Source organism: Meriones unguiculatus, chromosome 20 (genome assembly GCF_030254825.1).
Source record: "Meriones unguiculatus strain TT.TT164.6M chromosome 20, Bangor_MerUng_6.1, whole genome shotgun sequence".
NCBI classification, from domain to species: Eukaryota; Metazoa; Chordata; class Mammalia; order Rodentia; family Muridae; genus Meriones; species Meriones unguiculatus.
Window position 1 is genome coordinate 21,638,443 of NC_083367.1, and position 15,021 is coordinate 21,653,463.

A 15,021-nucleotide genomic window follows, 5' to 3' on the forward strand; every position below is an offset into this window, starting at 1 on the left:
ATGGTCATTTCTTAACTGGTTAACACCCAACCATATGTTCCAGGGTTCGGCATAAGTCCATACTGTTTCCCTCTCTTGCTTAGGACACTTTATTTTTATGCCAGTTATTTTAGAATGAGGTTATTAGGTTACCTATTTATTTGCACAGCCATTGATGTAATGTATGCTTGCCCTTGTGACAAGATGATCAACTCTTTGTGCATAAAAGTAATGGTTCAGGTTCTTCCTCAGCCTCCTGGATCTCTAGACAGAGACACTATCTGTTGTCATTCTGAGAAGAATTATACAGATATATATTTTTGTTTATTCCAGCCATCCTTGCTGCCTGAGACAGAAACCACCGATCATATAAAAGCTATCTCAGGCCTATGTTTGTTGCTGTGGCCCAGGATGCCACGATTTCATCCTCCTCAGCAAAGAGTGGGTGTTGTGTGTGTCAGATGAATGAGTAATAGCTGTGAGGAAATATTGGGTTCCCAGATCCAATATTCTATTTTCCTTCACTCAGATAACAAAGTGAAGCTTTAATGATGTCAGCCCAGCTAACAGAGAGCTACTGTGCTTCTCAGTCTTCACTCGAGAAGGTGAAACCCATTTGGTTCTGAAGATGGTTTTTCTGCGACAGCTAGGTATCTGGAATGATTTTCCCCCCTGACTTCTTTGCTCTTATCTGGAATAACTTGACTTTCAGTAACACTTCCATTTAGTCAAGTTCATCTGCGGCAACTATTTCCTGGTTTTATGTCTTGAAGCATATTTTATAATGGCAATAAAATTTGGCCTCAGCATGCGGCCCCTCTTTGCTTCTTTGTCCCTTCAGTCCCTGCTCACTTTTTAGTCCTCAGCTCTTCGTGATGTCCCAAGACAGACTTCTTTACTTGAGTGTGTAACGCTTCTGAATCACATACAATGTATATGTGCCTTATTGTATATATGTGTTTTATTACAGGCACATGTAGGACCTAGGTATGCTAAATGTCAACGTTTATTTGCATACGTCTCTGCAGATGTGCTCTCTACCATAGGAGGTGTCCTATTGCTGCACTGATGGAACAACGAGGGGGAAGGAATGAGACACCCAGGGCTCTGTCAGCTCCGTCTTCCACCACAAAGTGGCACTTTGGCGGCTAACCATTCTCCTGGTCTGGCACTTCCGCAGCTGAAGAGCTGGGGAGTGTGTGGCCAGAAGCCCTGAGTGCCCATCACGAAGCACCAGCCAGCTCATCCAGGAAGTACCACAACCACAACCAGAGCCCCACCTCTCTTCTGGAGGAAGGTCAATATTGAACTTAGAAATTGTGGGGTGTTAACTTGGCCCTCCCAAGTGTGAGAAGCCTCCAGGAGGCACATCTCAGGCCTCCCTTCTCTGCTGGGGAGCAGTGAGCTGGGATGGAGTAAGCCTGCATCCTCCCAGCGACACTGCCTTTACAGGGACATTTTAGTGTGTGGCTCTCATAGGTGACATCAAAGGGTATCTTTGACAAGATTGCTACAAGGCTGTCAGCACCTGATGGAAATTCTCTTTTAGACATTGGGCTTTGCAAGCAAACTGACTTTCTGTCTTTACAAGGGGACGGGGTGGGAATAACTTAACACCAGAGGGATTCTAACATGGTTGGTGGCCTTTGCCTAACAGTCCTTCAGTGAACTATTTTACAGGTCAGTGAAAGAGTGGCCGCAGGATGTTACACCACAGTTTTGTTTTGTAAGCATTTGTGTATCTGAATAATTTTTTAAAATAAAATAGTTTATATATATATACACACATATGTATAGGTATATTTTGGCTCTCCTTTGGAAATAATAAGCATCTACTTTTGTAACTCTACTAAAATTATGACCTCACGACTGTGCAGCTAAAATGGCCCAGCCTAGAGAAGCAAATCCCGAGGAAGAGAGTTTAAGATCAAGATTAGCAAATTAACAGGAGGAAAAAGCCAAACAAGCAATTACCCTACTGCTGCCGAGCGAGCGCCCGTTTGGAACACCAGGCTGTCTGGTGGTGGCAAAGAGTGCTCTGAAAGCTCCATAGAAGCAAGAGTGCTGGGCTCTCCAATGGCCCCATCCCGGGAATGCTTTCTTCGCATGTCATTTCCTCCGTAGAGCCAGTGTGGAAGTCACGTGTGTTGTTCTGAGATGGTTGCCACGGGAGCATCTCAGCCTAGTCATTATCCACTCAGGGTACTGATTATATTAAATCAGGAGACAGGGCTGTGCGAGGGCTGCTGGAGCAGGAAGCTGCCTCCTCTCCCGAGACTGTGATTCCTCAGCCACTGTCCTCTCTCTGCTGGTGTCTTTGAACACAGGTTTTTCTCTTCTGTTTTCCCTTCAACAGAGCTGGTAAATGAAATCCATCCGCAGGAAGTCGGCTTTGGATAATAGAGCTGTTACATTTCCTCTGCTCCACCCTCCTACAGTTCGGTGTTTTAGCTCTTCCCTGGGCATAAAAATAATTGCCTCCCTCTTGTCTCGCTCTGTTCTCCCCTCCATGCTCAGGTGTAAAGATATCTCTTCTTTAAAGACCCATGCTTCCCTCATCCCACACAATGGCGAGAGCCTCCATTTCCTGCTACTTTCCAAGAGAAACTTCTAGAGACTCAGACAGATGTATCCCTTCTACTCATGGATATGAAAACAAGAAACAAAGCCGGCTTCTAACAAGTGCTTTTGTCACAAGTATTTCCACTAATCTGGATAATTTCTTATGAGGAAGAGTTTGAGACTTTATTCCAGGAATACTATACTCCATTATTGCTGATTATTATTATTATCATGATTGGCAAAATGTAAGTTTATGTGGTACAAGACGATGATTTGAATTAAACATAGACTGTGGGATGGCTAAATGAGGCCAGTTCAAATCTGCATTGCACACTGATTTGTCTGTGTGCCAAACACTTTAAACTTATTTTCTCAGCGATTTTCAAGTGCATAATACATTTGTTTTTGACATATTTATGTTATTTTTAATGATGAATATGTGTGTGCATGTATGTGTGTACATGTATGTGTGTGCATGTATGTGTGTGCATGTATGTGTGTAAGGACATGTGCACAAGTGTGGGTGCCAGAAGGTGGTGTTAGATCTCTGAATTGGAGTCCGAAGTGTCAGTGAGCAGCCCGACACGCACGCTGGTCTCTGTGAGAGCAGCGTGTGCTCCTAGCCACTGACCCATCACCTCAGCCCTTGAACTTATTCTTACATGACATGTTTGAGTGGTGTTGTATGGAGTATTCTTTTGTGGGCAAACGTTTACAGTTGACTGGTCAGTAATTTGTTCTTCAGACCAGAACAAACTGGAAGGGAGGATACTGTAATTACTAAGATTCCCAGACAAAAAATGCAAATTGGGACAAGGAAAGACAAATCAGGTGTTTAACCACCTTATTACATAGGCAATAGGACTGTGGGTTAGGGAAGGACATGCCTTCCTCCTTGTGCATGGAAAGGGATTCCCCCCCCTAGAAGAATGTGCGTATCAGATCAATAAGGGCTTGCTTTCTGTTTCTGCATCTTTGTGTGTCAATTTTGTCAATGTCAAGTCTACTCTTAAAAGTAGAGGATGGTTCCAGAAAGTGGAAAGAAACTGACAATAAGCAAAGGAAATTACACTGGACTGAATGTGTCTATCAAGATGTTAAAAAACCCCTGTAAGTCTGCTTAAAACAATCTACAGTAGGATTGGCACCTTTTCCCTATGGAGGGCCCCGCAGCAGGTAAGTTTGGCTTTGTGGGTCATGTGGACTTTGCTGTAGGTGAAGCCCCACAGCAGCCTGAGGTGGCCTATTAGAGAATGGTCAGGGCGGCATGCTGTCCTCTGCCTGCTATGGTTGGAGCTGTGACTAATAACAGTGTGGAAATGGGCCTTCCTATTCAATACACTTTTTTTTTTTTTGGCTTATACATAGGCCAGAGGTTTAAGTAGGTAGTAAAAGAGAAACAGCCAAAGCACTGTGGGTAGGGAATGGTAGTTGTGTGAGACCCATTAAGGATCTTATTAGAGAGCCTGCAGAAATGCAAGATGAGGAATAGGGTTTTTAGTGACTTGCTTTTTTTCCGACATTGAATTTGTTTTTAAGTTAAAATTTATAAATGATTTATTTTTAAGGTTTATATAAGATTCTTTTTTTGGGGGAGCAACACTGTACTCATTTGAGTAAAATGGTTGTGGGTCTGTGTTTATCCTTTAAAGAAATGGACACAAAGTAAGCAATGCAAGAGCCTGAGGAGATGGCTCAGTAGGTAAAGTGCTTGTCACGAATGCGTGAGAACCTGCCTTTCTTATTTTTTGGAACACGTTCTCACCGTGTAGTCCTCACAAATCTGGACTTCTTATGTAGACCAGGCTGGCATTGAACTCACAGAGATCTGCCTGTCTTCACCTTTCAAGTGCTAGGATCTGAGTATGAGTCCCAGCACCCCTAAAAAAAAATTCCAAGGACAGTAGTGCCTGCCTGTAATCCTAAGGCTGAGGAGGCAGACATAAGAGATTACAGGGGCATGCTGACCTGTTAGCCTAGCCTAGTCAGGAAATAAGTGGGGGAGACTCTAAATGAGAGAGAGAGACTATCTAAAAAAGTGGGGAGCAATTGAGAATGACCTCTGGTCTACACACACACACATACACACACACACACACACACACACACACACACAGAGAGAGGTACACACATACTCATATAAAGCTTATACATTAAATAAAGAATGTTTTCTACTTCCATCCATTTGCCTGCAAATTTCATATCATTTTCACATTTTCTTTATTCTTCTGCTGAGGGACATGTAGGTTGTTTACGGCTTCTGACTGTAATGAATAGAGCTCCTATGAACATAGTTGAGCAAGTGTCCTTGTGGTAGGATGTAGCATCTTTTGGTCACATGCCCAGGAGTGGTATGGCTGGGGTCTTGAGGCATCCTGAGTGAGGTAACCCAGACCCAGAAAGAAAAATATGGTGTGTATTCATTTATAAGTGGATATTAACTGTAAGTAAGTAAAAGATAATCATTCTACAAGCCACAGATCCAAAGAGGGTAAATAACAAGGAGGGCTCAAGGGGTGAGACACACGTATCTCCCTGGGAAGGAGGAAAAGAATAGATTTTTGTGGGTGCACTGGGGGTGGGTGGGGATGGGAGCAGCAGGGATCAGGCTGGGATCCTGCAGAAGAAGGGAAGGAAGCCTTGTAGAAGCTAGAAGGGTCAAGGACAACACAGGAACGCAGGTCACAGAATCAACCAAGCATAGCTCATAGGGGCTCACAGAGACTGAACTGGCAATCAAGGAGCCCGTTTGGGTCTGACCTAGGTCCTCTGTATATATACTATGGTTGTGTAGCTTGGTGTCCTTATGGAACTCCTAATATTGTGAGCAGGGGCTGTCACTGACTCTTTTGCCTGCTTTTGGGACCCTTTTCCTCCTACTGGGTTGCTGCATTCAGCCTTGGAATGAAGGTTTGTGCCTCATCTTCTTGTCACTTGTTACAATGTGTTTGGTTGATAGCCTCCAGAGACGTGAGGGAAATGGAGGAGGAGTGGATATGGGGAAGAAAAGGTGCAGGGGGAGGGGGAGGGGCTGGGAGAGAGGAGGGAGAGGAAAATGCAGTCAGGATGTAATATATGAGAGAAGAAGAAATAAAAAAAGAAGAAGAAGAAAGAAGGAAAGAGTATGTTAAGCTAGTTTAGTGGTTATTGTGTAGAATTGCAATTGGTGGGTACAATCAAAGCTTTAGGAGAAACTTCCAAAATGTCCTAAAATGCTTCACTTTAGGCAAAAAGTGCATCTTTAATTACTCAGCAAGCTTCAATGAGGGCATGAAGAGATGAAAGAGACTTAAATAGACGACAGACTTTATAAATTGGTGGGAATATGATCCATATGATATGCTTTATGTGACTGAATTTTACAGAGACATCTGCATACCTCTTGCCGCCTGACAACAAGGTGATGTACTTGCCAAGCTAGAAAGCTGCAAATGGATCATAGCAATGAGAATGGTTCACCCCCCACCTCTGGCATGCAGACATTTTAGAGGGATGGATAGTATCTTCAGACCCGTCTGTGTTGTTGTGTGAACTGGTTACTTTTTATTTATATATTTATTTGTTACAATTTATTCACTTTGTATCCCTGCAGCAGCTCCTCCTTTGTCTCCTCCCAGTCCTACCCTCCCTCCCTCTTCTCCCCTTATGTCTTTTCCCTAGTCCTCTGATAGGGGAGGACCTCCTCCCCTTCTATCTGACCCTAGCTTATCAGGTCTCATCAAGGCTGGCTGCATCATCTTCCTTTGTGGCCTGGCAAGGCTGCACTCCACAGGGGGAAGTCATCAAAGAGCCGGCTATTGAGTTCATGTCAGAGACAGTCCCTGTACCCCTTACTAGGGAACCCACTTGGAAACTGAACAGCTGATGGGCTTCTTTTGAACAGGGTTCTAGGTCCTCTCCATGCAAGGTCCTTGGTTGGAGTATCGGTCTCTGCAGGCCCCCTTGGGCCCAGGTATTTTGGCTCTGTTGTTGTGGAGCTCCTGTCCCCTCTAGGTCTCTCTATCTCCTTCTTCTTCCATAAGGATTCCGGCACTCTGCCCACATAGCCACTCTGTGGCTATGAGTCTCAGTATCTCCTTCAATACCCTGGTGGGTAGAGTCTTTCAGAAGTCTTCTGTGGAAGGCTCCTGTCCTATGACTTGTCTTCTCCTACTTCCGATGTCTATCCTGTTTGCCCTCCTGAATGAGGATTAAGCATCTTCCCTCGGGTCCTCCTTGTTGTTTAGCTTCTTTAGGGTTATAGATTTTATCCTATATTACATGGCTAATATCCACTTATAAATGAATATATATCATTGGTATCTTTCTGCTTCTGAGTTACCTCACTCAGGAAGATCTTTTCTAGCTCCCACCATTTGCCTGCAAATTTCATGATTTCCTTGCTTTTTATTGCTGAGTAGTATTCCATTGTGTAAATGTACCACATTTTTTGTATCCATTCTTTCATTGAGGGACATCTAGGTTGTTTTCAGATTCTGGCTATTACAAATAGAGCTGATATGAACATAGTTGAGCAAATGTCCTTATTGAATGGTGGGGCATCTTTTGAGTATATGCCTAGGAGTGGTATAGCTGGATCTTGAGGTAACACTATTCCTAATTTTCTGAGGAAGCGCCAGATGAATGGCTTACATTTACAGCTATTTAAATACACTCTTTTTCAGAGGACTATTTAATGTAAGTCAACTGTGCAGTTACTGAGTAGCCAGAGACTATAAAGAATTGTTGAGTTTAGGACTTTTGTAGTTTTCTTAGGGACATATCTTATACATTTAGGGAAACTGAAGCCACTTACAAAACCAACTACAGTGAAGGGATATTAGGACTGTCTCAGGATGTTATATGATAAGAGAAAAAGGATAAAAGAATTATCCAGAATGGAGTCCTGAGGAGAGTGGAAAGGGAATTTCAGGGTGGGTGGCCAATATTTTTACTGGATGAACAGATAGTTCTGACTATGAGGTGCAGGGAAATGGAGGCAGAGGCCAGGAAGGGCCCAGGCACCAGGAGGCTCTGAGAGGGTGGCAACCATTCACATAAGAGCAGTGCATATAAATGGTGGCCACAGGAAACCTATAAACATATCTATGTAGATTTTGTTTAGATTAAAAAGAAAAGCAAATGATTTCTTAAAGTCCAGCTGCTTTTCACATGCAAATACCTACGATATAGACAACGAACTAGTCCATATTCCACTACAAAGGCCGCCACATTAGCTACGATGCTTGTGGGTCTCAGGGCTGAAGTAAGAATCATTCTGAACCTCATAAAGACCTACCTCCTCCTCGTTCCCTCATTTGCTCTTGGGTTCTATTAGAACCCATGAAATGATGTCTTAAATATTGTTGAAAATAGGCTTGTTGGTGAATTTCTCCCCGTTGCTCTGTGGGAGGGCTCTGGTGGAGATGAACAATGTCCACCAATGTGGAACCCCGTGCCTGGTGACCCAAACATTTCAGTCAGGACCTTGCCAGCAGTGAGCCTTCCAACAGGAATTCGGACAGCCTGTATGGGGGTCATACGGCGAGGTCAGATGTAACCCGGAGTTCCCACAGGCTGCGTCTACGCTGCATTGGTCTAGAGGCTGCACAGTGCTGAGTTTTAAAAGGTGTTTTTTTTTTTTAAGTGTTTGTTTCTATTGAAAAAGTTATTTAAAAGTATTTAAAAGGTTATGCTATCTCTACATCCTTAGAAAAGCTGAAAAAACAGACACAGAACAATGGGAGGAGAAATGCAAACACGTCCATCTATCTTCTACCGGCCTTTTAAGGATCTAAGGATCAGAAACAGCAAAGTCTAAATTTTCCTAGTCATGTCCAGGGGTTGGGGTGAATCAAATTACCTCCCATGTGGCACTCGCTTATGTCAAAGGAAAGTAATATTCTGTGGATACCATCCAACACTTTGAAATTTATAGACGGGTAGTGATATGAGAACAGCAAAAACCTTGGGGCAAACTGTGAAATTTATTATTGGTGCCTCCTTCCCTCTACCATAAGTCCTAGGTGAAAGGTCGCCACGATAGAAGATAGGAAATCTGGAGAAACAACTGGCCACTGGCTTGGATTTCCTGAGAACGTAAGATCAAGTAGCAATGGAAGGAGAAATAGCCTGTGCTACCAACGCCATCACGGAGGAGGCAGCACCAGTATGGACAGGAAGGATTTCCCTCGGGTTTGCAGAGACTGAGCAGAGAGAGGTAATGGGGGTGTCTGAGGGCAGCTGCTAGTGCACTTACCTGTAACTTTTTTAAAAGATATTTTTATTTATTTATTTAATGTAGGAGCGCTCTACCTGCATGTGCACCTGCACGCCAGAAGGGGGCAGTAGAAGAAGGTATAGATAGTGTTGGGTTAAAGGTGTGCCTCACCATGCCCACGGGGAGACCTGGGGCCGAGCTCAGCGTTCCTCCCACAAGAGGAACTCGAGAGACAAAGTTTTAAGTTCCAGTTGAGGGGACAGAGATAGAGGAGGGAAGGCTGGCCTCGAAAGGTTTTGAAGTTCTCGGGGAAATATATTTTTTTCCCCCAGAGAAAGCATTTGTTCCTTTGCAGGAATCTCGGTTACTCACTGTTAAGTAGACGGAAGTCAATGAATGGGTAGGAGCCGCGGCGTTCGGCAGCAACCCCCGTCTGACCCCTTAGTCGTACATCTCCTGGAAAACAGAAAATCCAAACAAATGTTTGAGGGCGTTTGCCAAGCATATTCGCTTTTCCTCAGCAGATCCTCCTAACCAGTTATGTCAGCGGAAACAACACGAGATATTAGAAAGACGGAAGAGAGTGCTAGGTGGGAAGGGGTGCTTAATTAATGCCGAGTGTAACGCGTCCGCTAGGACTGTATCAAATGGACCACCGCTCTCGTATATCTACCCGGTCTGAAAATGTCAACCAGACTGCAAAGGTTTCCATCACCATCGTACACTTCCGAGGGGCTGTAGAGGTGGAGCAGCCGGCCCCGGGAGGATGGATGGCATTCTGGGGTTGTAGCTCCTCCCTTACCAGATGTTATGGCCTAAGGCGTTGTTTTCTGATGGTGTCCACTTTCTTTGCCCCTAGGTTGTGTTATGGGTGAACATTAAAACCTGTCAGCCCAGCTCAGGGAGCGTTTTAGACTCCTAGCTACCCTTGCTCTCATGATAGTCTGCAGTTTTTCCAGTGCGTAACCTCTTTGTAACTCCTTCCGGTGGCTGCCTTCATGTCCCTTTCCGGTGTATATGTCCTGCCTTCCCACCCCAGGGAGGACAGCAAGCAGAGAGGACACAGCGGACACGGGAATGAAGCAGGCCTGGAAAGATCTCGTCTGGATGTTTGCTCCTGGTGATATCTTGGGAAGCATATTTCTCTCTGCTTCAGGTGTCTTGTCAAATGGAAAGGATTGCTTCAAAGTGCCTGCGTCTGACATGACACCGGCCACTTGGCCGGGGCTCTTGGCCTGCCTTCTCCCAGGATCCTGCAAAGCAGGGTCCATGCACATTATGTGATCTGCATTTCTCCACTGAGCTTTGTTATTTCACATCTTGTGGACTCCCAGGAGAGGCAGAAATCCATGAGCTGGGATGTCCTTCTGGAAGAGCCAGCCCGGGCAGGTTCTAGAATCATCAATTCCAGGAACAACTGGCCACCTCCCATGAGCCATTTTCCCCAGACCTGCTAGCAAACGTTCTCAGCCTGGAAGCAGAGAGGAGGGGTTGTGCGCTCTGATCTTTGGGGTTAGCCAGACCTGGTGAGAGCCCCACTGCCACCTGGCATGCTGGACCTGGGGTTATAAAGTACAACCAGGAGCACTAGGAACCGTCTCTGTTTCTACTTTACAGTCCTGCCTCCTGCATCCTGTTTTGAGTAATCTGACGTTTCATTGTGTTTCTGGTGTTGGAGATTTTTATAATTTAGGGACTAAAGACTGAAAAAAAAAAAAAAAGAGATAATTTTTAAACCAGAAAAAGCAAAGTCAAAGGACGAAGGAGGAGATGAAAAGTGAGCTTGAAGATGCGAGTGTTATTTGCTGAGCATAGTGGTGGAGCCTATGTCATCTCAATAGTCAGGAGGCCGAAGCAAGGAGGGGCAGGACTTCCCGGCCAGCCTGGGCTATGTAGCAGTGCCCCTGTAACAAAGCACACAAACTCTCTCTCTCTCCCACACAGAGAACAGCTGAAAAGCCACTCTGAAGTAAAAGGTTTCTTCTCCATTATATTACCTCAAACACCTACACTTGCCGATTTCACAAAGCTTTAAAAAAAATGGATTCATTGTCATGCGTCTTTCATTGGATATTTACTATAGGCTGGTGAGGAGAAATACTATTATACTCCTTATTTTATAGCTGAAGATAGAGTAGCTCAGAGAGACCACTATGCTTTACCTGGGGCCTCAGCAAAGGGCTCAGGCCCCTAACAAGCTCCCAGGAAGAACACTGGCTATGGTGCTTTGCTCTTGCAGTGGGCAGAGCTGATATTAAGTGAGGTTCTTACAGGTTCATGTGCAGGGCTCTCTCAACACCTCATCTAACAGTTCATAGACTCAATTTTCCAATTGAAACGAAAAGGAGATCTCAGCTCCCTACACTGGGGAATTTGGACTTCTAGTAGCCACAGAGAAAAAGATAGCGTATGTACCACAAGCGCGTTCAGGCCTAATGAGAATGAACCGATAGCTCATAATCACGCATGGCCGACACATGCTTTAAAGATCTAAACAACAACCAATCAAAATGTAGGGAACAGGTGACCATGTGATGACCATCCCAATGGCTGTATCTGCAACCAACACAACTCCTGCACCCAGCAGGGCTGAGGGATCATGGCAAAAGAAGGGGTGGAAAGAGTGTACGAGCCAGAGGGACAAGAGCGTGCCATGAGATTTCATCTCTTAGAATTGGTAGAGAAGCTACTCGCAGGAAGTCTCATCAACATGGCTGCCTAAACAGACCTGGACAAGGATGACACCAATAACCATGCGAGCACGGAAGGGAAATCAGTAACTGGGCCTCTACACTGGACAAAGAACTACATGCAACCAAGGAATGCTGAGAGCAGAAGACATCATCTTCCCCATGGAAGAGCCCCTGAGCTGCTCTTCCAATACAGAGAAATCAGCCCTGAGATTATATGAACACCCAACATTATGTGGACTAAGCAGGTTGTGTTTCTATATTTAGGAGAGAGAGAGAGAGAGAGAGAGAGAGAGAGTGAGTGAGTGTAGCAACAGAGAGTTAAGAAACAGGCCATGAACTTGAGGTGGGGCACATGGGAAGATTTGGAGGGAGAAAATGAAAGGGGAAAATGACATAATCATATTTTAATTTCAAAAAATATTTTAAAAGTATCAATGCATAGGTGTATTGCCTAGTCTATGTCAACTTGACACACACACACTAGTTGTCTTGAAAGGAGGGAACCTCAATTGAGAAAATGTTTCCATAAGATACAACTGTAAGACATTCTTTTTTTGATTGGTAATTGTTGGGGAAGGGCTCAGGCATCCCTGGGCTGGTGGTCCTGGGTTCTATAAGAAAGCAGGTTGGGTAAGCCATGGGAAGCAAGCCAGGAAGCAGCACCTCTCCACAGTCTCTGCTTCAGCTTCTGCCTCCAGGAACCTCCAGGTTCCTGCCCTGTTTGAGTTCCTGTCCTGACTTCCTTCAATGAGTAACAGCAATGTGGAAGTGTAAGCCAAATAAACCCTTTCCTCCCCAGCTTGTTTTTTTGGTCATGGTGTTTTCACTGCCGCGGTAGACACCCTGACTAAGACAGTAGGTGTTCCCATGAAGCTGACTGGCTTTGTAGCTTTGTTGACCTATTGTTATCATGCCTTGGGTTTACTCTGAGTTTTCAGGCTTGCTATTTGAGTTGATGGCCCTTAAACTCTCTTGCCAGTCCTTGGGGTGGGGTGGGGAGTAAATGATAGTTTTTAGAGAGTATTAAGCCATGTTAAAATTAGTTTTTATAAAGGATGAAGCCATATTATAAGTACTAGTAAGGCAAGAGGAAGCCTATATCTTAGAAAGATTTTTAAACATGAATTTTTAAACCATGAAAGCCATAAAAATAAACAGGGCATGCCCTATCATGGGCCTTCTTGCTGTTGGAGGAAGATGGATATTTTAAACACATATATTTATCTATGTTATGTTTCATTATTTCTGCTTCCAGAAGCCCCTCTGGTATTGAACAGTATGCTGGTGAGAAGAGAAATAATGGAGTAAAGATGTCTTCGGTAGAGCTGAGGCCACTGGGCTTCAGGAGAGAACAAGTGACAACGTTCTTGTAGCACTGTTCTCACTGGCCCCTGGTCCGGGCAGCCGTCAGACTACCCAGGGCCTTATATCCAAGCTAAACAATTATTTTGACTATTCATTAAGCCCTTGTTTAACTTCAGCAGCTCTTTTTTCCTGGCAAAGGAAAGGTGCGGTGGAAGCTGGGAGGAAGCGCTGACAGCTCAGAGTTGTGTCCTCAGTCTGTTCTTATTGTGTTCCAAAAGGAAGCAAACAGCAAGGGAATTCTTCTTTTGAAAGGACTGCTGCTCTTTTGCTCCTTTGGAGCTGAAAGCATAACAGGTCGTCCTTGGTCCCGAAGGCTGCAGACGCAGGCAAAGAGCTGAGCTGAGTCATTCCGGGAGCCAAGACCCAGAGACAGTCTCCGACTCCCCCAGGGAACATAGCTCCGGACGGACCTCTTGCCCACTTGGCCTCTCACACGGTGTCTGTTTAATAAGAGCCTGCACGAGGGAGCAGACGGCGATGTGGCCTCTTATATAACAGGCGGAACGTGGAGACACTGACAGTGATGACAACTTACAGTGGCTGAAACATGGGCCACTTGACAAGAACCAGCCTCCTGCCCCATCGGGTGGTTCCAAGGTCATTTTGGGGTGAGCAGAGGACGTAAGGAAGGGCATGAGCAACAGCTGCTGTGTTCTTGTGATATCTGAGAAGAAGGAGGGCGGTGAGAACGCTTACGGTCAGGAGTTCACGGCAGGGCCGTCAGGGATGAACCCGAAGAAGACGGTAGTGGCATCAAAACACGAAACCCTCAAGCCAGCCAAACATGGTGGAGAGAGCGATGCTCTGGTAGACAGCCATTCCCTTGAGCCTGTTAGCGAGTCACGCCACTGCTGTTCCTCGTAAAGCAACCCACACCTCAGAGAGAACCAACCCACACCTCAGACGCGAGCTCTCAGCAGGCTCCCTGCCTTCCACTGCAGGGTTGTTTACTAAAGGTCTTTCAGGGGCTAGCCATTGGGAGAGTGACCTCGCCCTAGAGGGCTATGGGAACACAAACTGCACTTGGAATATTACAGTTTGTGTGTGTGTGTGTGTGTGTGTGTGTGTGTGTAGGGTATAAGGGTGGAAGGATGGACTTGTGAGGAATGAAGAGTGAGTGTGAGAGAGGTGCATTGTATGAAATTTCCAAATAACCAGTAAAAATATTATGTGTGTGGGGGGACAGGGGAAGGATGTGTTCCCCTCAGACCCTTAACTGGCTTAACAAAGGGAAGTTTCTTCATCTGTTGACTTCTGGGACAGCATAAACAGTCTGTGTATGTGCCTCAGGCAGCTATATTGTCTGATAGTGTTGTTTTCCATGAGAGAACCAGCCGGGCTGACTAGACCCAAATTTTCCTCAGAGAATTTCACTCTTCCACTCTTCTTTGAAATAGGGTCTCGTTATGTAGCGCAGGTTGGCCCAGAACTCACATGTGACCCATGAGGGCCTCAAACTCAGGATGCCCCTGCCTCATCCTTCACGCTAGTGGGTTTACAGGCATGTACCATCATGCTCAGCTCAGGCTTTAGGTTTTTTGAGTGAGGCAGGCTCTCTCTGATCACAGAAGACTGTCTATCAGACTGGCTGAGTAGAAGGAGCCTAGTTTGTTGGTGGCTCTGTTTCAGTAGCTGTGCGTTTCTGGGTCATTGTTGGAAAACATTTATACAGCAAAGAGAAACTGGCCGTTAGTTGTCCAGAAACCAGGCTTTTGACAGAAGCAAAACCATTTGTTTGGATGCATAAAAGAAAGAACAATATTATCAAACAATACACTCTGCGACCTTAGCTTGGGGTTATCAAATGCCTGGTGACAAATGTGTATTTTGGGGCTTGAATGCTGTGAAAGTAAACGTATCAACAGCATATTTAGTTTCCAGAGCAGGTAAGGCAGGTTTTTATCCAGACTAGTAGCAACAGGAACTACCCTTATTTTCCGCTTGATAGTGTTTCAGAAGAAAATATGAGAAAAAAAAAATAGTTCCAGTCCCTAAGAATACAGGAGTCTAATTTAAAAAAAAAATGTTGAAAAGGAAGTAGCAGGAATGTGTAAGGAGGATTCCAAGGAACTGGTAAAGAACTTAAGAGAACACACACAGAACAGGTCTGCTGGAGACGGCCGAGAAGGAAAATAGCCCACAGCAGTGTCTCAGAGACCAAGCCGTCTGGGTCTGCCCTGAGTAAGACAACTCTGTGGCAATGTTTGCCGACTGTGCGAACCT

The 15,021-nt window shown here is 45.1% G+C and overlaps 1 protein-coding gene across 2 annotated transcripts in view; it reads right to left on the reverse strand.

Annotated features, from left to right (window-relative positions):
* Pde7b (phosphodiesterase 7B) overlaps positions 1–15,021 on the reverse strand; it is a 304,571-nt gene that overhangs the window by 68,011 nt on the left and 221,539 nt on the right. For both annotated transcript variants that reach the window (XM_021647353.2, XM_021647352.2), the window contains one exon: positions 9,113–9,196. In XM_021647353.2, the coding sequence (XP_021503028.1) occupies positions 9,113–9,196 (84 nt within the window). The remainder of the gene's footprint in view (positions 1–9,112; positions 9,197–15,021) is intronic.